General features: G+C 44.4%; 1 protein-coding gene across 1 annotated transcript in view; it reads left to right on the forward strand.

Annotated features, from left to right (window-relative positions):
• The first annotated feature begins 767 nt into the window (after positions 1-767).
• The window catches only part of LOC124753411, a 110673-nt gene continuing 83496 nt past the window's right edge, over positions 768-27944 (forward strand). The window contains exons 1-2 of the mRNA XM_047249018.1: positions 768-813; positions 25129-25232. Coding sequence (XP_047104974.1) covers positions 768-813; positions 25129-25232 — 150 coding nt within the window. The remainder of the gene's footprint in view (positions 814-25128; positions 25233-27944) is intronic.

Consider the following 27944-nt stretch of genomic DNA (forward strand, 5'->3'; position numbering starts at 1 on the left):
AATAGCCGTCCTTCATTTTTATTCGCTAGACGATCACTTCATAGATCTTCCTGTTTGCTGTTGATAACAAAAGAGGAAACAACTAAGAGTGACGTCTTAAAATAAGTGCATCAAGCAAGGTACCGCAGATATTCTTCACGGGTTTGCAGCCGGATCATGTCGTCGTGCAGACCAATATTTCGGCGGACCAGCTGGCCGCCATTTTGAGGCGAGTGAATGCTCGTGCACTGCCTCGCCGGAACTGAATTCCAGTCTTTTTTTTTTCGTTTATTGATTTTCAATTCCCCCCGAAGGGAGCGGGCTGGCAGCAGCTTAGTACGCTGCTCTACAGCCTACAGACTTTTATTTTAAAAAAAACGGAAGAAGAAAAGAAACAAAAAAAACAGGCGATAAAACGATGACGTCAAGTGTAAAACGGCGGAAAAATGCGGAAAGTTAAAACAGAAAGCAAAAGGGGTTGGCAACGTTAATAAAAGACACAGGAATCAGACAAGTAACATAGTACACACACAATTAAAAAGAAACACGGCGACAGTCTGGTTTCTGTTCGCAAGAGATAAAAGGCACACCCGGCGACAGTATGATGGCCGTTCGCAACACTTCCCAAAAACACAACACGGAACACTCACTGTAAAACACTCATTGTAGAACACTCACTGTAGAACACTGCACGAAAGTGGCGGCACAAAGATGACACTCCCGAGCAATTCCAGTCACAACGACGGAAACCTTTATACGCCACGGACAGAGCACCGCGCGTGCGCGAGATGATGGGCAGCGGCTCCTGGCGGCAAGTAGACACGCAGCGCGCCGGTGGGAGAAGACGGCAGAAACGATAAATAGCTACAGCACTAGTTGGAAGAATCCAATGATAGAAAAGAAAAAACCGTTGTTGTTTAATGTCGGACAAAATCGGATTCCATATCTCCAACTCAGGCACTGCAATAGCGTATTTATCTGAACGGCGGCTCTGCACTGCCCCAGAACTCATGGCGAGTTCGGCGGCGACCTTGGGAGAGCTCACATTTTTCTAATGTTTTGGAGGAACAGGGCGGTGTTACTCCTGGTTAGCTGTGTGGGGAGCCATCAGGTATGATTTTAGGTCACGGATGGTGGTGACTAACGGCACAACACTACGTCCTTATGTGTTATGTCTCATCTGACAGTGTCGTGATGCCATTTTTCAACAGGATAATGCTCGTCCACTCATGGAACGTTACTCTATGTCTGCGTGATGCTGGTATACTGTCGTGGACAATAGGATCCTCAGATATGTCCCAGTAGAACATGTGTGGGATCAGTTCGGACATCAACTCCTTCTCAGTGCCGGTATCAAGGATATCAAGGACCAGTTACAACGGTTGTGTGCCAGACTGCCTGGTGGGAGGATGAACGTCTTTGACACCCTTGCCAACGAAAAAGCGCATGCATCCAGGCCGAAGGGGGCGCAGCGTCGTATTGATAAGTGACTCATACTGCCAAGTTCCTTATCAGTTTAACTGGATTTTATAATCACTGCAATAACGTCACATACCCTCTTCACTCGTTAAGTTTCATTCCGTTTCCTGCTCCCCTTCTGCGTGCTTCCCTTTCTTCTTGTGTGACAGTGTGTAAGTCAGAATTCTAAATAAAGAACCAAGTCTGTTATTGCAGGCGGAAAAAATTAGATGATTATATTTGTTGAGAAGTTTTGTGCCTCTGCAGTGAGTTTTTCACTCCGCTGTGGAGTGTGTGACATTCTGATACTTGCTGGCAGATTAAACTTGTCCTTTATGGACACCCGAACCCGGAATGTTGTCTTTCAGTGGCAGTACTCTTACCAAGTCAGGTATCCAGGCTCAGATTTACTTTCGCCAGTGGATTGGGGCTAAGAAATGAAAGAGGAAGCCGCCTGGTAGAATTTTGCACAGAGCACAACATAATCATAGCTAACACTTGGTTTAAGAATCATGAAAGAAGGTTGTATACATGGAAGAACCCTGGAGATACTAAAAGGTATCAGATAGATTATATAATGATAGACAGAGATTTAGGAACCAGGTTTTAAATTGTAAGACATTTCCAGGGGCAGATGTGGACTCTGACCACAATCTATTGGTTATGACCTGTAGATTAAAACTGAAGAAACTGCAAAAAAATGTGGGAATTTAAGGAGATGGGACCTGGATAAACTAAAAGAACCAGAGGTTGTGCAGAGATTCAGGGAGAGCATAAGGGAGCAATTGACAGGAATGGGGGAAATAAATACAGTAGAAGAAGAATGGGTAGCTCTGAGGGATGAGATAGTGAAGGCAGCAGAGGATCAAGTAGGTAAAAAGACGAGGGCTGGTAGATATCCTTGGGTAACAGAAGAAATATTGAATTTAATTGATGAAAGGAGAAAATACAAAAATGCAGTAAATGAAGCAGGCAAAAAGGAATACAAACGTCTCAAAAATGAGATCGACAGGAAGTGCAAAATGGCTAAGCAGGGATGGCTAGAGGACAAATGTAAGGATGTAGAGGCTTATCTCACTAGGGGGTAAGATAGATACTGCCTACAGGAAAATTAAAGAGACCTTTGGAGATAAGAGAACGACTTGTATGAATATCAAGAGCTCAGATGGAAACCCAGTTCTAAGCAAAGAAGGGAAAGCTGAAAGGTAATTCCAATCCCAAAGAAAGCAGGTGTTGACAGATGTGAAAATTACCGAACTATCAGTTTAATAAGCTGCAAAATACTAACACGAATTCTTTACAGACGAATGGAAAAAACTAGTAGAAGCCAACCTCGGGGAAGATCAGTTTGGATTCCGTAGAAACACTGGAACACGTGAGGCAATACTGACCTTACGACTTATCTTAGAAGAAAGATTAAGGAAAGGCAAACCTACGTTTCTAGCATTTGTAGACTTAGAGAAAGCTTTTAACAATGTTGACTGGAATACTCTCTTTCAAATTCTAAAGGTGGCAGGGGGTAAAATACAGGGAGCGAATGGCTATTTACAATTTGTACAGAAACCAGATGGCAGTTATAAGAGTCGAGGGGCATGAAAGGGAAGCAGTGGTTGGGAAGGGAGTGAGACAGGGTTGTAGCCTCTCCCCGATGTTGTTCAATCTGTATATTGAGCAAACAGTAAAGGAAACAAAAGAAAAATTCGGAGTAGGTACTAAAATCCATGGAGAAGAAATAAAAACTTTGAGGTTCGCCGATGACATTGTAATTCTGTCAGAGACAGCAAAGGACTTGGAAGAGCAGTTGAATGGAATGGACAGTGTCTTGAAAGGAAGATATAAGATGAACATCAACAAAAGCAAAACGAGGATAATGGAATGTAGTCGAATTAAGTCGGGTGATGCTGAGGGAATTATGTTAGGAAATGAGACACTTAAAGTAGTAAAGGAGTTTTGCTATTTGGGGAGCAAAATAACTGATGATGGTCGAAGTAGAGAGGATATAAAATGTAGACTGGCAATGGCAAGGAAAGCTTTTCTGAAGAAGAGAAATTTGTTAACATCGAGTATAGATTTAAGTGTCAGGAAGTCATTTCTGAAAGTATTTGTATGGAGTGTAGCCATGTATGGAAGTGAAACATGGACGATAAATAGTTTGGACAAGAAGAGAATAGAAGCATTCGAAATGTGGTGCTACAGAAGAATGCTGAAGATTAGATGGGTAGATCACATAACTAATGAGGAAGTATTGAACAGTATTGGGGAGAAGAGAAGTTTGTGGCACAACTTGACCAGAAGACGGGATCGGTTGGTAGGACATGTTCTGAGGCATCAAGGGATCACCAATTTAGTATTGGAGGGCAACGTGGAGGGTAAAAATCGTAGAGGGAGACCAAGAGATGAATACACTAAGCAGATTCAGAAGGATGTAGATTGCAGTAGGTACTGGGAGATGAAGAAGCTTGCACAGGATAGAGTAGCATGGAGAGCTGCATCAAACCAGTCTCAGGACTGAAGACCACAACAACAACAACAGTACCTATTTTCCTGCCTCGAAAGCCTCACCGAATCTCTCGTGCATACTTCGCTGGACTAGCAGATAGCTCATCCAAAAAAGGCACTGCCTGCTAAAGGAAAGGCTTTGAGTTCTAGTTGCAATCTGGCACAGATTTTGAGTCTGCCAACAAATGTCAAAACAATACACACTACACTGCAGAGTGAAAGATACATTATGCAAACTATCCTCGGAATAATTTCTCCGCAGCATGCTTTCTCCCAGAAATGCTGTTTGTGGGCGAGCTTATGCGAAGTTTGCAAGATAGGAGATGAGGGATTTGCGGAAGTAAAGCTGTGAGTCTCGCCTCGATAACACAACCAATAAGAGCGTTTCCCGCGACAGACGAGGTTCCAAGTTCGAGTACCGCACCGGCACATAGTTAGAATCAGCCAAAAAATTTCTGGTTCTATGTCGTTCAGTGAATAAGTCGGAAAAGCGTTATCTGTTAATACAGGTATTTGGCAGTAAGTTTCAGTTCGGTACACAGTTTTAACCGGTGATGACTGATCAGCACAGCCCGTACCATCATCACGAGTTAAATAATTATGTTCTAGTACCGTTCGTCTTGTACACGAAGTCGTTAGGATATTTCACGTTTGGAGCCAGTTATCTGGAGCGCCCCTCGCAGCCGGGATGCTGGCCGTGGTTTTATTGAAGCGAGCGTGCGGTCGGTGACCCTGACAGAGACGGCGACCGCGACCGCGACCGCGGTATTGGCGGGCTGTGATTAGGCGCCATGACTTGCGCCGAGCCGCGCCGTCTCCTCCAGCACGGACCCACCCGCCTGCCGCGTTCCCACGAGAAACACACACGCACTTCCTACCTGCCTACGCCCGTTAAGTTTACAGCCATTATAGCACGGTAGGGTCTTGCACAACTCTTGCAATAGCAGATTTCGCTCTGTAATACTAACACGGTCGTTCCTGGTATTTAGACTCTACATGTACAGTCGTGGAGAAAACGAGCGAGACCCCTCGCCTTTTCGTTATGCTGATCCGCACAACTTTAAAGTCTGCTACACAGCATAACAGGCAAGGCGTCGAGGTGCTACCAGCATACTATGCAAGTTCGCTCAGCTGATGTGCTGAGATAGCCAGCACTGCAGAAGCTCGCGCTTCGAAGACGCCACAGCATCGTCTGCCACCATTTCTTGGGAAACGAAATACCTCTAGTAAAAGCCAATGTGTTGCATTCACATATCTATGACTACGACTTGGATCTAAAGAATTGGAAACACTATAGAATACGTTTGGCAGCTACGTCGCCGTTTATTTCCTGGGGGTCTGGGAAGGGGGTGAAGAATAATCCTACTAAAGTTACTCGCTAATAAAAGTTTTTTGTTAGTTCGATAAACATCCCTGATGATTGTCACATAAGCGGTGACATAAAGGTAGACAATTCATGTTTTTGAGTCCAGAAAGGTCTATGCAACAGAAACTGCAGATCATTTTGCCATTTTCATTGCGAAATTGCCGGCTTATTCATGTCTGGGGTAATAATAGAGGGCTGTTTGCCTGAGTTGTCTGCTAGCGTAGTGAAAGGTGTTTGCTACTGGTTTGTTTTCGGTTCTAATTTCGATGGAGGCTGACAGACTATCAGTAAAGGAATTTTAAGAAATTCTCGCGCCAACAATACGTTTTATTGCTACCTTTATTCTGTACCGGCGCCCTGTGGATGTCGATATGAAACTTTTGTAACTTTTTCCGCTTATGTCAATAATTGAACTGACTTAAGTGTGGCACTGAATGATTTTTAACTGAATTTCGTTATGAATCTTCACGCATTGCTAAATTTGCACAATATTCATGGTAGGTCAGCAATGGTAATCCAGTATGACTGGTCTGAACGTTGACACAGACCATGTCGCGGCCGAATGCGCATAGTATTTTGCCAATTCGTAACGATCTGGGGTACTTTGTCTTACTAAAACAGTTATGTTATCTCGATAAGCTGAAATTCATTTTTATTAGTACAGTTCATACTAATTAGCGTTTCTTCTTTCATTTATATCTTATATTTAGGTCTTGTGGTTAAGACAATAATCAGCACTAATATAGTCTTACACATGATTGAAAACAGTCTGACAAATTTCGGATGATTTTTCAATTCACGCCTGTGCATAGTATGTTGGTAGCACTTGGTCGCCTTGCCTGTTATGCTGTGTAACAGACTTTAAAGCTGTGCGGATCAGCATAACGAAAAGGCGAGGGGTCTCGCTCGTTTTGTCCACGACTGTACATCTAGATACATACTCCGCAAGCCAACGTACTGTGCATGGCAGGGGGTACCATATTCACTGCTAGCATTTCCTTTCCTCTACGGCTCGCAAACAGAGCTTCCTTGTAAGCCCTAATTTCTCTCCTCTTACCTTCGTGGCCCTTACAGGAGATGTACGTTGGCAGCAGTAGAATCATGCTGCAGTCAGCGTCAAATGCCGGTTATGTAAACTTCCGAAACACCATCTCGCGAAAACAGCGTCGCCTTCCCTCCAGGGATTCCCATTTCATTTCACGAACCATCTCCGTAATACTTGCGTCCCGATCGAACCTGCCCATAACAACTCTAGCCGCCGGCCTCTAAACTGCTTCGATGTCTTCCTTTAATTCGACCTGGTGGGATACCAAACACTCCAGAAGTTCTCCAGAAGGGGCCGCACTAACGCTCTATACGCCGTCTCCTTTATAAACGAGCTACACTTCCCCAAAATTATAACAGTACAAATAAATCGAGCAGTCTCCTTCCCAGCTATCAACGTGACGTGGTCTTTCCATTTTATATCGCCTTGCGACGTTACAGCTCAGTACTAGGTCAGGCAGCACACTATTAATGCTGCATGTGAACGTTACAGGACTGTTTTTCCTACACATCTGCAATAACTTACATTTTTCTACATTTAGAGCAAGTTGTCATTCATCACACCAACTAGAAATTCTGTCCAAGTCACCCTGTATCCTCCTACTTTCACACAACGATGACACCTTTCCATACACAACAGCACCATCAGACAACAGCCGTAAATTGTTGTTCACGCTCTTCGGATATCATTTACGTATATAAAGAATAATAGCAGTCTTATCACATTCCTCTATGGCAGTCCTGACGATATCTTTGTCTCTGATGAATACTCGCCGTCAAGGACAACGTACTGGGTTCTATTACTTAAGTCTTCAAGCTACTCACGTATCTGGCCGGCCGGGGTGGTCGAGCGGTTCTTGGCGCTACAGTCTGGAACCGCACGACCGCTACGGCCGCAGGTTCGAATACTGCCTCTGGCATGGATGTGTGTGATGTCTTTAGGTTAGTTAGGTTTACGTAGTTCTAAGTTCTAGGGGACTGATGACCCTAGAAGTTAAGTCCCATAGTGCTCAGAGCCATTTTTTACTCACGTATCTGGGAACCTAAACCGTATAGATGGACTTTATTCAACAGGCTGCAGTGACGCACCGTGTCAAATGCTTTCCAAAAATCTAGGAATATGAAGTCTGCCCGTTGCCCTCCATCCTTGGTTTGTAGGCTAGCATGTGAGAAAATGGAAAGCTGAGTTTTGCACGATGGCGATCGGTTTTCTGAGACCATTTGGGCCAAAGAAACTCCGATATGGAGCGTGCCCTGAAATACACATAGAATACAGATTGAAAAACAGCTGTTACAATTGCAACACCTCTGACACATGGTACTTACTGGTATTAAGGAAAGCTTGGACGGGAGGACCCACCAATATAACATTCTTTTCACACAACCTGTTTATTTAACAATATATAAACTGTGTTTTACAGATAATCGAAACATTTATCCATAAAATTTTCTTTAACAAAATGAACGAATTTGCAAAATTCTCTTGACCTTAAGCCTGGAGTTGAATAAGGTTTTAATCTTTGCAAAAAAATTTTGAAGTGCTCTATTACAAAACAGCAAACAATATGATCATGATTACAAGACGGCCGGACCTGCAGCCCTCCCGTTATCGGGTGAAACAGCGGTGTTTACTACCGCGCTGGACACAGTCTGTCTTATTAAGTGCCCTGCTGCAACACATGAAAACTTTATAAGCATCATTCATGACAAGAGTGATTCAATTAATCAAAACAAATGACTTAACTTTTAATTTGAAAGCTGTATGTCGAAAGATTCGGGGTTAAGATGCGCACCTGTGCTTAAAGGTTTAACAGATTAGCAAACAATATGACAAGGATAAGGCTTACTTCAAGGCAACCAACCTCTTAATTTTAATCGGCAACCAAGGTGCGACTGGACCCCAACCCGTCCCTTCTGACAATGGACTAAAGCCCTGGTGACAGTTGGCTGTTAACTGATTGTCACTTATTAAGACGGCTCTGAAGGAACGTCTTAAAACATCACTTGTGAACATTTAGTACAAGAGAGTTCACTCAAAGTAACCACAAGATCCAACTAAAATACGCCAATGACCTGATCCTTCGAACACGGAAACGAACAGCTTAGTACAACAGGTTGTTCAGATTATAACTAATGACTGAGAAATGCCATTACAATCCAAGTATTGAACCGGTTAACAGTAAATCTAACCACAAGGTCCCTCTTTTGTTTAACGGCAACTTGTGCTTTAGTATAATAAAATGGTTCAAATGGCTCTGAGCACTATAGGACTTCACATCAGAGGTCGTCAGTCCCCTAGGCTTAGAACTATTTAAACCTAATTAACCTAAGGACATCACACACATCCATGCCCGAGGGAGGATTCGAACCTGCGACCGTAGCGGTCGCGCGGTTCCAGACTGAAGCGCCAAGAACCGCTCGTCCACTGCGGCCGGCTTTAGTACAATCGTTCCGGCTGTATTTACGACCATGAGCTGATTAATTATAACATTAATGATCGGATAGAAACCAGAAGAGAGAGGCAATTTTCAAACGACAACTAGTGTCTTAGTACGATACTACTGCCTACATTTACGACCAAAGAGCCGACCGAGTAAAACTCTGAAGGTCGGATTCAACCCAGAAAATAATAAGGAGGGCAGGTAGATAAAGAAACAAATCACCACGAAAATTACAGAATGCTACTCACCTTTATCAGCAAGCAGTTCCATGGATTCACGGTGCGTGGCAGCGGTTACTGAGTGGTGCCGATGAAAGCCAGGTAGAAGAGGGCAGCCAGGCCACGAGCGGTCGTCCGACACAAATGTTGCCAACCAACCGACGGGATGTCGGCCTGCTGCTCCTAGTCAACGTGTAACAACAACAACGCTGTACTATTGTACAAATAAATAATTTTTTCTTCTAATTTTTCGATAAACTAGTGTAATTGATGTTCTGATTTCATTTCTTTTTCGTTTCATGCCATTGTGTTAAGAAAACTGTAAACAAGTTTCAATGTGAATATTAATGTTTATGTCAAATGTCAAGCAACATTGTAATAGAACTGAAATGTAACAAATGTTGAGACTGTTGTAAGATGTTTAAAATTGTAACTGTGCGTCTGGTCCATACGTAGGCAATGAGTTAAGATATGTAGAATGCAAAACCTCGGGTGAATACCCGGCCTGTCAGGGAGCGGAAAAAGGTGGATGGCAGGCGAGCGCGGGAAAATGCACGCGGGCACTGCACGGCACAACGGGCTCAGCAGTAGTAGCTGGAATTTGGCATTGGTCTGAGCGACACCTTCTGGAGCGACGAGGCTCTCCTGGAAGACGTAGTTTCACTGAGCCTCGGGTATGGTGTTCCAACGCCCACACAGCATGGCAAAGTTCCATAGGCACTAAATGGAAAAGTATTGCGACGCTAAGAAGAATTAAAGTGCCGATACGTCAAGAGCTATAGCTGTGGTTGTATGTGTTCTCTGTTCCTCGCCATCTCGCCGCTCGCCAACCGCCGCATCGATACAAGCAGGTTGAACGTTTTAGTACTGTATTCATATGGACTATAGAGTGAACTGTTCAATAATAACCTAAATTTTACCAGAACTTTCCCATCATTTAATTATCCTCACAACTAACCTAGACAGGGTCCTTTCCAAATGTTGTGCAATCCGAGTGTCCCGAAATGAAAAATTAAATTTTGTGTTAATAATAATTACTTGCAGGCCTAACTATGTTAGAGTGGTGTTTGAAGAACTGTTTTGTTAATGAACCAGTAAATGAATAACGAAGGTCTAACGAAGATGAAAGATAACTTTAATATTGATATAGTAATGAAGTTTAATTATTTCGAGACAGATATAAAGGTATTTAAATGAGAAGTAAATAAGATAAAAAGAGTAGTAACTCATATACTGGAAATCTTGAACGCATGATAATTTCAGTAATCAATTTTTTCAGTATAGTGATCATAACAGTTTCAGGATCCCCCCCTTTACTCGTTTGAATTCTGAAGTATTCCACATTGGTTTGACCAGCAAAAGTTAAAGTCAACATACAAGTCAAAATTTATCAGTGTTTTATCTTTATTAAAATTGACATTTTGTGTGTGGCTCGAAAGTACTATTTCTAGGGTAACCTATGCCCGATTTTGATCAGATCAATAGACAGTACGAAGTTTTGTAGTATACATTATAGTGTAGTGTTATGTATTCATGGTTTTTCCATATCAGTACAGAACATGAAACTATCAGTTCAATAGATTTTCTGGTTCTAAAATTTTACTATATTATGCAGTGTTGTTTTGCATGAATATACATCAACTTGTACAGGGAAGAAACTCAGTTAATGCCTAATTAGGCTGGCGACCGTATTATTATCAAATTGGTAGTATCTTCAGTGTTACTTTTGGTACATACTGACGTGTAATTGCATTTTGAACTTACTTGACGGATCATTGTTATTACAGAGTGGGTGTAAGTCTGATTTGCCACCATTCATGGTTCAAATGGTTCAAATGGCTCTGAGCACTATGGGACTCAACTGCTGAGGTCATTAGTCCCCTAGAACTTAGAACTAGTTAAACCTAACTAACCTAGGGACATCACAAACATCCATGCCCGAGGCAGGATTCGAACCTGCGACCGTAGCGGTCTTGCGGTTCCAGACTGCAGCGCCTTTAACCGCACGACCACTTCGGCCGGCCACCATTCATGTACACGCGGTCAATATCTATACGAAAATCCTGTCTCGTAAGGTGAACCCCGCTCACTTACCATAGTACAGGCTTTAATGAGTATTGTGTGCCCCATGCGCACGTTACAAACGCTGTACGCCGGTATCTTCGCTCTGCGCAGGCCCTCCTTGCGCGGCTCGTGGCTTCGGCCGCTCGGACCTCGTCACCACCTCCTCTTGTCACGACGCTACCGCCAATCACCAAACTTCGTGTCAGATGACACCTCTTCCTCATAGATATTGGCAATGGGGCCGCAAGAACGATAGTCTATACTACACCCTAGCCAGTGGCGCCAGACAGAACAGTCTACTAATTCAATGGCGTCACGGCTCAACCACGAAGGCGGAATGCAGCAAACGTCAATCGGGCACGAAAAGTTCTACAAGCTGGAATACGCAAGTGACTAACACTACATCGCAATCTTCATTCTGTACGTAAGAAAAAATTAAGCACTGCGTTCCTCACTTAGAAAGAAAAAAATGGTTCAAATGGCTCTGAGCACTATGGGACTTAACATCGGAGGTCATCAATCCCCTAGAACCTAGAACTACTTAAACCTAACTAACCTAAGGACATCACACACATCCATGCCCGAAGCAGGATTCGAACATGCGACCGTAACGCCAGTGCGGTTCCAGACTGTAGTGCCTAGAACCGCTCAGCCACTTCGGCCGGCCCTCACTTAGAAACAGTGATGGGTATCTACAGCTTTCGACAGCATAATCTTGATGTGCTATGGTATCACAACAATTTATAGGTTCAAAGTGTCAGTAACTGTCGTTTTGCGTCATCATTGTAGTACATACAGATAATCTGTGAGAATAGCTAAGAAATACCATTGACTTAATAAATCCAAGAACAGCTTCAGAAACCGGCGTGATGAAAAATAATTTAGATACAGTATGAGGGAGAGAAATAGCATGTCACACCACCGACAGGATGCACGATAAACTACGGTATTAATTCGCTTATAACCCTATATCGTCTTATCGGTAAAATTTTCTCATCGAAGCGCTAACGGGGCAGGACTGAACTTTTGCGTGTCGACATCTTCGAGGTCATTAGACCAGAAACAAAAGCTTGCGCTGGAGGACAGGAAACGAAATCGGTCGTGGCCTGTTTTTCCTGAATCATCGCGAGTCAGTTCCAGCATAGTTTCCCCATAAATGTAGCAATATTTACCTTCAGTTATCCTTATTAACAGGATCCAGCACCCAGAATCCTACGACCTTACTGCTGAACGGATGACCCACTTGCCAAAAAGAACACAACGCATTTTAGGCTACAGTGATTCACACGTACTATACGCATTACAGCGCATTTCTGGAAGGCGGTAAGTTTCTGTCGTGCATAGCTACCTCGCCAAACAAATAATCTTGTCGCTTCTTCGTTAATTTATTCGTGTAAATTGGCGTTCCCGTGCACCGCGTATGGGTGAACGCGGCGCTTGCCGCAGCAGAAAATGGCTCCGCCGATATAATCAGTTCCGGTAAAGAAACGTGCGGCCCCTCGGTGATATATTTCGTGTGTTGAGAGTTATCGTGGACGTGATCTACATGCCAAAGTCTTTTCTTTTACTGTTTAAACAAAGAAGGCGAGCAATTGGTGGCGGCGGAATGTTTCTTTTGGCGCCGCTGGCCGCTGGCCGGCGATTACCCAAGGCCGCGGAGTCGGCGGCAGCCGTAATAAGCACTCCCGGCCACATAACGAGGATCGCCGCGCTCCTACTTTATGTGCCATTGTTCCGAGCACCTGCGATCAGTTTCCTCGCGATAGCTATAGCGGCCATTACGGGCGTTCAGATATTTCAATATCTGTATCTCATTTAGCCGGTGCAGCCAGTTGCCGAATGCGATGCCCGCGACCTACGGCGGTCGGCCTGTGACAGCATCGGGCTGTATTTCTAGAGAGAAGCTTATTTCTCGTCTGTCAGCGACCCAAGAGCCTGACGAATAGCTCGGCGTGTTCACGCCCCCCCCCCCCCCCCCCCCCGGTACCAAACGACCAGGCGACCCCACAGTGTATCGAAAAGGTCCACACACCACTTTAAAAGACTACTAAACGACGAATAAATACATATAACATTAAAGTTAGGGCAACCACAGCTACGTAATGTGAAGGACAACTTCTACTTCCTTTAAGGAACAAACCGCCATCGCAGTGGGCACAATTTATCTTAATTACAGAAGGAAAATGATGCTGGTGTGTGTATCTGACATCATCTACTGATATGGGTTTGCATTCAGTATTTGACTAGCAGCTGGGTAGCGTAACACTGCACTTTGACAATAGAATACACAGGGCATTCCAAAACGATTCATCCGATTCCACAACACCATCTCGGTATGCAAATGACAGCATGCCTACCTAATGTGTTCCAATACGCTGCACATAAAAACTGGATTTTCCGGTGCTCATACCTCGTGTTCTACTGGAGATAAAAAGGTAGGGTCTCGTATTTTGGATAGTCCTTGGGTGAGGGACAATTTGCGTACTCAAAAGAAGGCTCATCTTAGTGGCACTATTCTACATTACAGCGTCGGACTATGAATATTACACACTTCCTCCTGCATATACAAATGCAGCAAATTTGTTGGCTCTTTTTGCATTTGATGTGTTCTACGGTGGGCTTGATGGAACATACGGAGGCACCATTAGTTCATGGGCGATGCCTCGGAAAACTCCACAAAAAGTAATTTTTTTTTCTATATTTTCGCCGTCACCAGCCGAGGATTCCGAGACGGCTATGCACAGAAAATGGCTGCAATTTTTACGATGTCTACCTAAGATCCCGATCTCGAGCGAACCGTGAAAATTTTCCTCCTATGTTTATCCGCTTCCGAGATGCAGGGGCTCAAAGTCATCATATCTGTACGCATAATACACGCACGTAAAATCTAGTGTGAGTCGAAAATATAGTTTATAAAGTGACATAGTACGGAGAAATACTCGTATGCTGTAGAGTGTCTCCGTTATCATCTGGGAATTTATCTTAATTACAGAAGGAAAAATGATGCTGGTGGCCTCACTATAACTAAGACATAATATGTTCTCACTGAGGTTTACTTGTACACTCCCACCTGAGTCTTTTGCACGTAAAATCCTGCATGAGGTGTAAGACTAATTTGCTGCATCAATTCCACACAAGTAAACAGTCTACGTTTTACTGACCAATACGTTTCTTTTCATATTAGTTACATTGGCTGCTGCAACGGGGAAAATAGGGGAACCAGTCGAAAAATGCTCTTACGGAAGCACAAAAAATGCGAGTGTGTGTTACTCTTTATCTAAAAAAAAAACTCCGATTGAAAAGTGGGGTACCAGCTGTCTTTTCCTACCTTCCTTGACACCTTTACAAGTTTTTCCAAAAATTTAGCGTGAAAACTTATTCGCATTTCTTTATGCTGAGATTAGAGAAGACAGTGGCATTAGGAAAGAGACGAAAAAGTAATAAATACTGGAAGATAGTAGGTAGTGGTTGTGTTATAGAAAGAGCGAAGGAGACAATGGCAGTGTGAGAGAAAGAGAGGTACACAGTGGCAGTGGGACTTAATTGAGGTGAGAGCCAGTGATAATGAGTGAGAGAATATATGACAATGAAGAAGAGAGAGATAGTGGCAGTGAGAAGGGACAGCTGCAGTAGGAAGGAAGGAATGAGGTATCTGCAGTACAGTGAGCAAGAGGGAGTAGTGACAGTGAGAGTAAGAGGAGGCTATAGTAATAGGGCAGAACAGTGGGGACTGGGCTCTGACACAGGAGACAGTGACAGAGAGAGTCAAAGAGATAACGACAATGAGTTGGGCTGAATGAACGAGCTAGAAAGGGCAACTGGATGGGTATGAGTGAGTTACAGCGATGGACTAGTGGGTGTGAGTGAGTTAAGGTTAGGGGTGCTCGTGGGAGTTTGAAGTGCGTTGCATTTTGAGAAAAGCGTGAATGTGTTCGCATGGCAAACTTTTTTATAAAAATTTTAAAGATGCCAAGGAAAGTAGTTGCGGCAGCTGGTACCCCACTTTTCAGCCAGAATCTTTTGAATAAGCAGGAACATATTCGCGTTTATTGTGCTTCGATAGGAGCATTTTTCGCCCGGTTCTCCTGCCTTCCCTTCTGCAGCAGTCCACGTAAATCATTGAAATCGAAAGTAAAAGTTTGTTTTGGCACCAGTTGTAGGTTGCTTCCGGTATGGGTCTTCTATTGCGGCTAGCTAGCTCGCTCGTTCGTCCGGTATGGTTTTTCCACAAGTCAAGTGAGAGTACGTGCCGAAAATTTCACATTTCAACGGGACGGAGCACGACCACACTGACACCTGCCTGTAAGAGCGTTTCTTAACAGTGAGCAGCACAACATGTCATCAATGTTGTTGAAAACAGTTTGATAAACCCAGTCTTTAAAATAATCCCATGTTAAAAGTCTCAGGGTGCAATGTCAGAGGATTTGGACCACCAGCATTTTAGACCATATTCACTAGTCCCACGTCTAAGACAGTTGTACTTCAAGACATGTCTTATTTCAAGGGACCAACACAATGGTGCACAGTACTTCTGGTAAAAGATAGCTAATGAAGGTAACAAAGACACATCCAGCATGCCCAAGTACTATTAAAGGAAGTTGCCACAATGCCATCACTGATATCTAAAATAATAACCTTCATTAATTTCTACCCCTTCTTGCACATTTTCTGGTACAGTATGAAGAATTATTGAGTCCGTTATATATATTATTTCATAAATATGAAATCTTTGTGTTTTTGGAAGATGGTACATTGTTTTAGGAAATGTCCGTACTCTTCGAGACGTGGCAAGAGCTATTGCGTGCATTTCTACCATCTCGCTTACTTGCTTGCTATAACTGCAGCAAATACAATGCCTTTGAACACGTGGCAGTCGAGAGGGTTTTCACTGTCGGTTTGTTAAATGACGTTTCTCTCCGCCTGTATGTCTGATCTTGTTTCAGTATACCAGTTCTCACATAGCCGTCTTCGTACACTGACATCGTTGTAGTCTACCTCAAATATCTGCTTATGTGTCTGTGCACGGGACAGACTGTATGTCGTTCTTCTTTTGCGTCGTATTGCGATGTGAAGTCGTCTTCATGACTCTTCGTTTTGTTTTAATAAGTAGTAACTTATTCAGTGAAACACTTTCTTCAGTGATTCATCTCTTAAGTTCTATGGTTATATTAAAGAAGGGGCCCAATCTCAAAGCTTCAGCTGTGCAAATACTGGAAATCAGTATACGCAAGAAATGTGTTTTTCTCTTTACACTATTACACAACCTGTAAATCTGTTTATAGGAATACCAGTAATTGACTTGAAAGAGTATAGAGTCCTAGTGACAGACGCGAACAAAATTTACGACTAAAGCAAAAAATATGGAATAGCTAAATAAATAAAGTGTTTTACTTGCAAAATTAATATACTGTTTCGTATATTGATCGCGAATTCATATCGTGAATTTTATGTCTTTTATCGACATCAGTTGTAGAATGTTTAGCAGCAGAAACACTTGAACGGCTCGTAGCGAGATTACCTAAATGTCGTCGTGAAATCCATTCGGGAGCAGAGCGGATGTTATTTGATGAAACGTTTACGTAACGCTCCAGTTGATTCCAGCAAATGAGGCTATTAATGTTATTAATTGTCGGCTTCCGCAACAAGTGCAGCGAGCAGTGGGTGTCGTGGGCAACGAAGTTCTCACCGTGCGCTCGGCGTGTTCTCAGGGTGCTGACACGTCTTGGTGCGACCGGCAGTTTATCTCTTCCTCGATGTCATTAATAACGGTGCCTTCTCAGAGAGTTAAGAATTTGGGTACACGGACGCGGATGATGGTAATTCAAGTTATAAATATTGTCGATTTTTTCCTCAAATTGCATAAAAATTGAGGACACTGAATCACAGCAAAGTGCTAACATTTTAAACGTTATATCAGCAAAATAAAAATATCTGTGCTACTTTCCCAGTTGGAATGCTGCTCAAGTGTGTGGGATTAATCACATCAGACTAACAAGTGACATAAGGAATGTACAAAGGAGGACAACGCCTTGTTTACTTGCGGAATTGTGTACTAGACATATTGAAAAACCTCAGCTGGCAGACGAAGTAAGAAGGTTGATGTTTTGTGTGAATGTTCTTAGAAAATTCGAATATCGGTTTTTGGAGCTTGAATCTAGGAAAATTCATCAGCTCCTTACGTACTGTCAAGGCAGGAAGAATAACTGTAAAATTAAACTACACTACTGGCCATTAAAATTGCTGCATCACGATGATGACGTGCTAGAGACGGGAAATTTAACCGATGCTGTGATATGCAAATGATTAGCTTTTCAGAGCATTCACACAAGATTGGCGCCGGTGGCGACACCTACAACGTGCTGACATGAGGAAAGTTTCCAACCGATTTCTCATACACAAACAGCAGTTGATCGGCGTTGCCTGGTGAAACGTTGTTGCGATGACTCTTGTAAGGAGGAGAAATGCGTACCATCACGTTTCCGACTTTGATAAACGTCGTATTGTAGCCTATCGCTATTGCTGTTTCTCGTATTGCGACATTGCTGCTCGCGTTGGTCCTGATCCAATGACTGTTAGCAGAATATGGAATCCGTGGGTTCAGGAGGGTAATACGGAACGCCGTGCTGGATCCCAACCGCCTCGTATCACTAGCAGTCGAGATGACAGGCGTCTTATCCGCACGGCTGTAACGGATCGTGCAGCCACGTCTCGATCCCTGAGTCAACAGATGGGGACATTTGAAAGACGACAACCATCTGCACGAACAGTTCGACGACATTTGCAGCAGCATGGTCTATCAGCTCGGAGACCATGGCTGCCATTACCCTTGACGCTGCATCACAGACAGGAGCGCATGTGATGGCGTACTCGACGACGAACCTGGGTGCACGAATGGCAAAACGTCATTTTTTCGGATGAATCCAGGTTCTGTTTACAGCATCAAGATGGTCGCATCCGTGTTTGGCGACATCGCGGTGAACGCACATTGGAAGCGTGTATTCGTCATCGCCATACTGGCGTATCACCCGGCGTGATGGTATGGGTTGCCATTGGTTACACGTCTCGGTCACCTCTTGTTCGTACTGAAGACACTTTGAACAGTGGACGTTACATTTTAAATGTGTTACTACCCGTGGCTCTAACCTTCATTCGATCCCTGCGAAACCTTACATCTCAGTAGGATAATGCACGACCGCATGTTGCAGGCCCTGTACGGGCCTTTCTGGACACAGAAAATGTTCGACTGCTGCCCTGGCTAACACATTCTCCAGATTTCTATCCAATTGAAAACGTCTGGTCAATGGTGGCCGAGCAACTGGCTCGTCACAATACGCCAGTCACTACTCTTGATGAACTGTGTTATCGTGTTGAAGTTGCATGGGCAGCTGTACCTGTACACGCCATCCAAGCTCTGTTTGACTCAATCTCCACGCGCATCAAGGCCATTATTACGGCCAGAGGTGGTTGTTCTGGGTACTGATTTCTCAGGACCTATGCACCCAAATTGCGTGAAATGGTTCAAATGGCTCTGAGGAGTATGGGATTTAACATCTGATGTCATCAGTCCCCTAGAACTTAGAACTACTTAAACCTAACTAACCTAAGGACATCACACACATCCATGCCCGAGTTAGGATTGGAACATGCGACCGTAGCGGTCGCGCGGTTCCAGACTGAAGCGCCTAGAATCCCTCAGCCACTCCGGCCGGCTAAATTGCGTGAAAATGTAATCACATGTCAGTTCTAGTATAATATATTTGTCCAATGAATACCCGTTTATCATCTGCATTTCTTCTTGGTGTAGTAATTTTAATGGCCAGTAGTGTAGGAACAGCACGGCTCTGTATATCTAGACTCGTGCTAAAACAGCACTGTATCGTTAGGCTAGGTATAGAACTACTCGTTACTCCAAAAGGTCTGAGGCATCTATTGCCTGATGTTTAATGAACGGAATCACCAATGAAAATTAAGGCATTTTTAACTGTAGCTGAGGGTGTAATTTAGATACAGAAGAAATATGCTGGATACTCATAAAATTATTTCCTCGTAAACGTCTTAGTTAATAGGCCGCCAGGCCCCCGGCGTCTCAGAACATTATCTGCCACAGGATGAGCATCAGCGGGAGAAGATGAGTGCCGATAAGCCTACAAGTAACGAGCAACTCGAGAAAAATAATGTATTTATTACCCCGTACCATCGCATGTAATTTCAACAAGGAATTACCAGTTTCGTCCGTCAACGTCGTTTCCTGCGTGTGCTTATGATTCAACGCTGCTTCCCTTTACAACATGAAGATGGTCGGTAAGGGACAAACCTGGTCTCCGTCACAACCGAAATGTCACTGTTTCCAGAAAGACAGAAAATTACCATCCTCTCTTGTGTGTGCAACGCTTTAAAATTTTTCAATCTGCTCTCATTTGTTCCTTTTGGGACATCACTTTGGTTCATTTTGTGTGATTGATGGCAGTAGTATTACATACCACCAGTAGGCTGCTTCCAGTATCGTTTCAGGCAGCAGTACCTCAGAGAGTATACAGCTGGCGGAATTTACGTCTTTACCTATTCTCTGGAAGTCGCCGTACCGTGTGTGTGGCGGAGGGTATTTCTGGTGCCATTATTATTTCACCCCTTCTGTGTTCCATTCGCGAATGACGCGTGCAAAGAACGACTGCTGATAAACTTCCATACGAGCTCTGATATTTTTATATCTTGGTCATTTCGCGAGGAGGGATTAATATATTGACGACTCTTCTTGGAACGTACACTCTCAAAATTTCAATAGCAGCCTCCTCCGTAACACAGCCTCTATTGTAGTGTCTGCAACAAGAGTTTGGTTTAGCACCCCCTTAACGTTCTAGTGTTCACTAAAACATCCCGTGACGAAGCATGCTGGTCTCCGTTGGAAACTTGCCAGATGTCAACCTGGCTCAGAAACACAGTTTGATGTCCACCTCACCTAGGACTCTGTGAGACAGACAGCTCTCATGAATCAAACTGCCTATCAAAACTTGTTACACATTGAAACGCTAGTTATTTTAATGAAAATCAATTGTTTACGTGACATCAAACTGGCCTCAAGTAACTGGCTTATGGTGTCGGTACCTCTACGTATACAATATCTAACATGAAATGGAAATGTCGTGTGGCTAGGGCCTCCCGTCGGGTAGACCATTCGCCTGGTACAGGTCTTTCGATTTGACGCCACTTCGGCGACCTGCGTGTCGATGGGGATGAAATGATGATGATTAGGACAACATAACACCCAGTCTCTGAGCGGAGAAAATTTCCGACCCAGCCGGGAATCGAACCCGGGCCCTTAGGATTGACAGTCTGTAAATGGAATAGTATTTCTAAATACTTAAATTAAATCTAAGGTCCAGTGAAATTTCACATTTATTTTGTCAGCAGGAAATCAGAAAAGATTCGTAATGTACAATTATTTTGACATTACAAAGGCTGCCAGAATAAAGAGATTATACCAAATAGGGACTTGAATTGGTTTAAAAATGGCTCTGAGCACTATGGGACTTAACTTCTGAGTCCCCTAGAACTTAGAACTACTTCAACCTAACTAACCTAAGAACATCACACACATCCATGCCCGAGGCAGGATTCGAACCTGCGTCCGTAGCGGTCGCGCGGTTCCAGACTGTAGCGCCTAGAACCGCTCGGCCACTCCGGCCGGCACATTCAGTTGGTTTATTAGTAAAACTTAAGGGTGGCAAGACCACGCTGCTAATGGGTGAGCAAATGGATAATACCGTACTCGATTTCAAAGGCAACCAGAGAATTTACCATTAGTTGCTAGTTGCTTAAATATTTACACGAACCTGTTCCCGGCACCATACGTAGTGGAAGGCACCACACGTTGCCCAATAGATGACTGGTGTGCCACTTGCACATTTACAACTTTTCAGACTGACTACAACCCCTGGTCCGATTGCTCCTAAACATCCGCATAGTTTCGAAACCCCGGCCGCAGATACATCTTACAAACTGAGTACCAGAAGCTGCAGCTGCAAGACATACGTTGTTGCAACCGAATAAGCCCGGAACATCAGTTGCGGGACTGACAGTCGTCCTTCCGCTTTCGCAACTAATCAGCGTGAAATTTTTCTAAGTCTGGAACGAGCGCGAACAGTACTTAATGAAAGCCAAGACGTGAGACAACTTCACTGCCACGTAATATATCACAAGACTCTGTTTTTCTCTGCTCCAGAATTCGGTATTATAATTTCGGTGCACTTTCCTCTGCCAATCGGAGGGCTAGCTCCAAAGCTTCTGTCGAATGGAGAGTTTTATGACAAAGCTACATCTCTACGTAGTGGAAGCCACCACTCGTTGTCGAGTAGATAACTGGTGTGCCAGTGGGCATCATTTCCGTGCCCAGAGAATCGATCGATCAAAGTTTTCCCAGGCTCAGTGACATTTTGACGCCTTCTTCGTGTACAAAGCAGAAGACAAAACATAGCCAAAAGTAGCGACGGCTTCTCAAGGAAGATGGAGAAGTGCTATGACGATGGAAACGTTTTTCAGTCAGGACTCCAAAAATGTACTCTTTTAGTGAAAAGCTGCTTTCATTTTTCCCTACATCCGGAGGTTTTAGACCTACACTCCATGTTTCTTGAGACATCCCTGTATCCACAGACACAATTCCTGAGTCGATCCACTGCCAGCGTGATCCCATCGCCTCCGATTGCACCATTCGGTGGCAGTAGACTCCAGGAAGCAAACCCCTGCTGCAATAGGAATCTCCCCTTCAAGGCAGCCGCCAGCTAAACCACGACCACTTCCTGTATCCACTCGTCCCCGCAGCTCACAAACATGGATTTTCTGCACTTCACTCTAAAAGAAATTCGGTAAAAGGGATGAAGTGGAACCTCGGATGTATCATATAACCACTTATCGATCTCGGAAATAGTTGAAAGTCACAAGCATGATTGAAATTACGGATGTGAGGTAATGGTTGTTTTTACAGTAATAATTGGTAGCTTTCAACTGTGTTTCTGTGCTACAGACAATATGTATCTAGAGACAATGCTATCATCATAAAGTTGTAAAACATTGTTTATGAGAGTTTTTTTGAATTGTGCTGTCGCCATTTGACTGCAATAATTTTTATTTCGTTGTCATACAATACGGATTTCGGCCTTAGACCATTTCCAAGTACAAAAATTTATATGTCAAAAGACTTCAGACTTGTATGAAATGTCTTTTGACATGTAAGTAAACTTTTGTACTGTACAATGGTCTAAGACCGATATCGGGACTGTATGACAATAAAATAAAATTTATTACTGTCAAATAGCGGCAGGATCACTCCAGATACCTGATGAAGTAAGCTCATGAAAGCTCATTGGTAAAGGTCCCAGATTGATGAAAATAGTCAAGAATCCGTTAAATTGGTGTTTTATAAGGTTTTTAGTAAATGAATTATGTTTCCTTAAGATTGTTCCAGTTAATCTCGTCCTGGTATCTGCTTTTCCTACTTATAGTTTTGTCCTGTCATTCCACTTTAGATCGGTCTGTACAGTGACTCCTCTACATCTTGTGATTCTTATTGTTTGCAGCGATTTGTCAGCAAAATTATAATCAAACAGTAATGTAACTCTTCGCCAGTTGCCGCATAGTACGTTAAATTTTACGTTCAGGGTGTAGTGCCAGTCGCTACACCAATGGGGGATGCTGCGCAGGTCTTTTGCATTTAGCTACTGTAATATCACTTATCAGTACCATCCCGTGGGCGTCAAAGCTGGCAACGGAATTGCAAGTTTCTGTCAGACGCCGATAGCAGTGGTGCAGGATCCGGCAGAGCCAGTGGAGGCACGCCTCCAACGGCTCCGTATCACGAGCGCCCTCAGCCCCGTGCAGTAGAGGACAGCCGGCGGCGGCCACACGGCCCCACTCACGCTACGGGACGATGCGCAGGCGCCACTTAGTCGTGGCGTTCTTGCTTTAGTTCAGAAAGCCTCTCCCTTGTTGACATTGAGAGCTAGACTCTATATCTTGATGCGTTATTTGTAACGAGTCTTCATATACTTGGAGAAATGCAAGTTATATAAATCTTCTGCTTAACGTGTTAGGTTGTTCGCATATCGATTCTGCTCCTGTCTAGCTTTGCTATGACGACATTCTGTAGCCCATCTCTCCTTCTGTGCAAAGTTGTACACACAGCTACAGCCTTCCGGTGTTGCAACCATCCAACAGACAACATCATCTACACAACTGGCCATTAAAATTGCTACACCAAGAAGAAATGCAGATGATAAACGGGTATTCATTGGACAAATATATTATACTAGAACTGACATGTGGTTACAGTTTCACGCAATTTGGGTGCGTAGATCCTGAGAAATCAGTACCCAGAACAACCACCTCTGGCCGTAGTAACGGCCTCGATACTCCTGGGCATTGAGTCAAACAGAGCTTGGATGGCGTGTACAGGTACAGCTGCCCATGCAGCTTCATCACGTACCACAGTTCATCAAGAGTAGTGACTGGCATATTGTGACGAGCCAGTTGCTCGGCCACCATTGACCAGACCTTTTCAATTGGTGAGAGATCTGGAGAATGTGCTCGCCAGAGCAGCAGTCGAACATTTTCTGTCTCCAGAAAGGCCCGTACAGGACCTGCAACATGCGGTCGTGCATTATCCTGCTGAAATGTAGGGTTTCGCAGGGATCGAAGGAAAGGTAGAGCCACGGGTCGTAACACATCTCCACTGTTCAAAGCGCCGTCAATGCGAACAAGAGGTGACCGAGACGTGTAACCAATGGCACCCCATACCATCACGCCGGGTGATACGCCAGTATGGTGATAACGAATACACGCTTCCAATGTGCGTTCACCGCGATGTCGCCAAAAGCGGATGCGACCATCATGGTGCTGTAAACAGAACCAGGATTCATCCGAGAAAATGCGGTTTTGCCATTCGTGCACCCAGGTTCGTCGTTGAGTACACCATCTCAGGCGCTCGTGTCTGTGATGCAGCGTCAAGGGTAACTGCAGCCGTGGTCTCCGAGCTGATAGTCCATGCTGCTGCAAACGTCGTCGAACTGTTCGTGCAGATGGTTGTTGTCTTGCCGACGTCCCCATCTGTTGACTCTAGGGATCGAAACGTGGCTGCACGATCCGTTACAGCCATGCGGATAAGATGCCTGTCATCTCGACTGCTAGTGATACGAGGTCGTTGGGATCCAGTACGGCGTTGCGTATTACCCTCCTGAACCCACGGATTCCATATTCTGCTAACAGTCATTGGATCACAACCAACGCGAGCAGCAATGTCGCGATACGATAAACCGCAATCGCGATAGGCTACAATACGACGTTTATCAAAGTCGGAAACGTGATGGTACGCATTTCTTCTCCTTACACGAGGCATGACAACAACGTTTCACCAGGCAACGCCGGTCAACTGCTGTTTGTGTATGAGAAATCGGTTGGAAACTTTCCGCATGTCAGCACGTTGCAGGTGTTGCAAACCAGCGCCAACCTTGTGTGAATGCTCTGAAAAGCTAATCATTTGCATATGACAGCATCTTCTTCCTGTAGGTTAAATTTTGCGACTGTAGCACGTCATCTTCGTGGTGTTGCAATTTCAATGGCCAGTAGAGTATTTGTGGGCAATGATTTTCTGGCTCTCTTGTCAAAGTATTTATTAGCTCCCTCAAGAAAGGCTTCAAACAGCAAAGAAAACATCACAGTTTCATACGGCTGACTCTTTTTCCCATCTCTTTTGTGTGTGTGTGTGTCTGTGTGTGTGTGGTTGTGTGTGTGTGTGTGTGTGTGTGTGTGTACTGATCTGATCGGTAGTGTCTGCAGATGTTTCCGAGTGTGGGTGTATGCAGCAGCGTGCGTCGCGTTGCAGGCTGCGGTAACAGCGCGAGCTGCGCGGCGATGCGGGCGCGGCTGTGGCCGGCGGTGCTGGCGGCTGCTGCGGCTGCCGCGGCGGCCTCTGCGGCCGGGGCGCGGCCCGAGCTCAGCACCGAGTTCTTCCTGGTGCCCGAGGCGCCGCGGCCCGCCACCAGGGCGCCGCCGGGCCCGGCAGCCCCCACGCCCCCGCCACCGCCCCCGCCCACGACCTGCCTCTCCGCGGCCAACTGCACCGCGGGCGGCGCCGCGGCCGCAGAGCACGACGGCGTTCTGCGCAGGGAGACCTGGGTGAGTCGCCGGCGACACGCGCTCCACATCTCACGCTTTCCACGCGGCGCGGCATCGCTCACCGGTGATTCCCTCCTTCGCACGCGCGCGGGTGACCACTCTCGACTAAACTCGTAACATAGAGGGCGTACAAACAGCTCGGTTCCTAGCTGTGCAGTTTTGTAGAGGATTGGCAACGGTACTCGAGGGCGTCCGCGTTTGGAAGGCCACTGCGCATTAGGAGAGATACAATTCGACAGCGAAAGCCTCTGCACAAACGTATATTTCGCAGAATTTCTTACCTACAGTTAGCGAGTCTGCAGACAATCGTATTACTGGGTTATGTATGTACGATAAAGATGGACAGCCGGAAAGTAATTAAGGGGGATAGGACGTCAAACGGGCCGACTTGGAGCAGGAGAGGCATCACAGGACATTTCAATTTCCAATGTCTATACTTTTACAAATAAATTCATAAAACCTTGTCAGCATGACCAGGAAGGATTCAAAATTCACACTCATAGCAATGGAAGTTCGAAAACATAACAAAATAATTTTTTTTACGTGTGAAATTTCATCATTTTCTCACTTACTAATGGCTGCATTTGTTGCTATAGGTACACTTTTCTTCATAAGTTAGAGAGATTCTTCGGTGAAATTTGCACAGCATACATACCATACTTACAGGTGTATGAAACTCTAGAATTTATTTAATTTATAAAAAAACGAATGATCTGTTGTATTTTAAACTTCATGTATAGAAAAAACACAAATTTTGTAGTTAATTACCTCAATTTTTACCACAGTTTTTAATAGATCTGGAAAATTCTAGAGTTTCATACAGCTTTAAGTATGGTTTGTATGCTGTGTAAAATTCATCGAACCATCTCTCTTACTTATGAAGAAAAGTCTACCTATAGCAACAAATGCTGCCATTAATAACTGAAAAAAAATGATGAATTTTTACATGTAAAACAAATTACTTCGTTATGTTTTCGAACTTCCACGACTATGAGTGTGAATTCCGAATCCTTCCTGGTCATGCTGACAAAGTTTTATAAATTTATTTGTAAAAGTATAGACAGTGGAAATTAAAATGTCCTGTGGTGCCTCTCCTGCTCGAAGTCGGCCCGTTTGACGTCCTACCCCCCTTAAAAGAATGATCAAAGGCTGTCCTCAAGGGTCGATCTGCGGCCCTATCTTCTGGGACATGACAATCGAACCCCTCCTACAACTTCTGGATGGGGATGATAGGTCAGACAGAATTGTCTCCTAAGCAGATGACCTATTAGTTGTAATCACTGCAAACAGCAGAGCCCAGTTAGAAGAGAAAGCCAGTGGAATACTACAAACAATTACACAATGGTGTCACAAAAATAAACTCAGGATAGCCGGAAACAAACCAACATACACATTACTGAAAGGAACATTCCAAACATCAAATGAGCACACGTTACGCGCAATCTTGGGGTACACGCAGATGAAAAATTGAATTTCCGCGGGCACATAAGGCTAGCAACAGACAAAGCAGAAAGAATACTACGCAAACTGGTCAGGCTAAATTCAAAACAGTACAGATTACCTCTACCAGTCATACAGACATACCACTGTGCGCCCTTCGAATCAGTACTCAGCTTCGCAGCCAGCACGTGGGCATGTAGACTGAACGTGGTCACCAACAAAGCATCGGTCAGACGAGGGCAGAGAAGTGTCCTATTTAGGCTGTATGGAGTCTTCGGCATCACCTCAGCGGGTGCACTGTGTGTGGTGCTCGGACTATGCCCCATAGATATCACGATCAAATACAGAGCTGCAAGGTACTGGTTAAAGATGGGGAGACTAGATAAGGTACATACAATAACTGGTGTGCCGATAGAGAGGATACGTCACCTTAAAATTAGGCGCATGGATACATGGCAACGTGAGTGAGATGTAAGTGATAAGGGACGTAGACTGCACGACTTCCTCCCTGACGTAAGGGAGCGGTTGAGAATGAAACATATCGATCCCAGCCGCGGTATGGTACATTTCAGATTCGGACTCGGACCTTATCCCACGCACTTAAACCGCACCAACGTGCACGTGCTGGGAAGAAGGTTTCCCAGAACACACTGCCTTTTTCTGCGGCCAATACGCGAACGATATACATACACCACGCTTAGACTACAGATACCGACATACATATATACACAGCAATAAGAGACGAAGAACAACGGGCACAATTAAACGTATTGACAAACAGTATTTTAAAAACAACACATGAAGAGTACATGCGGACACGACATAACAGACAGGCCTATGTGAGACGTAACAAAAGTCTCCAGAGGATGGACAGCGATACCCCAGGGACAACGAAAGCAGTGACAATGCTTAGGAACAGGAGGAGGAAGCCGAGATGTGACAGTAAATAAGCATAAGATCCTGGCGATCTAGCGAAGAAATCAAAAGATGCTGTACACGGATGCGCACCTAAAGTTAATACATACGATTAGTTATAAATAGGACAAGCAATACCATATTTCTACTAACAACCATTTGTGTGTGTGTGTGTGTGTGTGTGTGTGTGTGTGTGTGTGTGTGTGTGTGTGTGTGCGTGCGCGCCTGTATGTTTCTGTGTGTGTGTGTGTGTGTGTGTGTGTGTGTGACTGGCGGTCAACGGCTCGAAGAAACCATTCCGAGGTATTCACCGTCAGTCACATTCGGTGATGGTACTAACAAATCTCTCCTCTATCC

Source organism: Schistocerca piceifrons, chromosome 1, assembly GCF_021461385.2.
Source record: "Schistocerca piceifrons isolate TAMUIC-IGC-003096 chromosome 1, iqSchPice1.1, whole genome shotgun sequence".
Classification (NCBI taxonomy): domain Eukaryota; kingdom Metazoa; phylum Arthropoda; class Insecta; order Orthoptera; family Acrididae; genus Schistocerca; species Schistocerca piceifrons.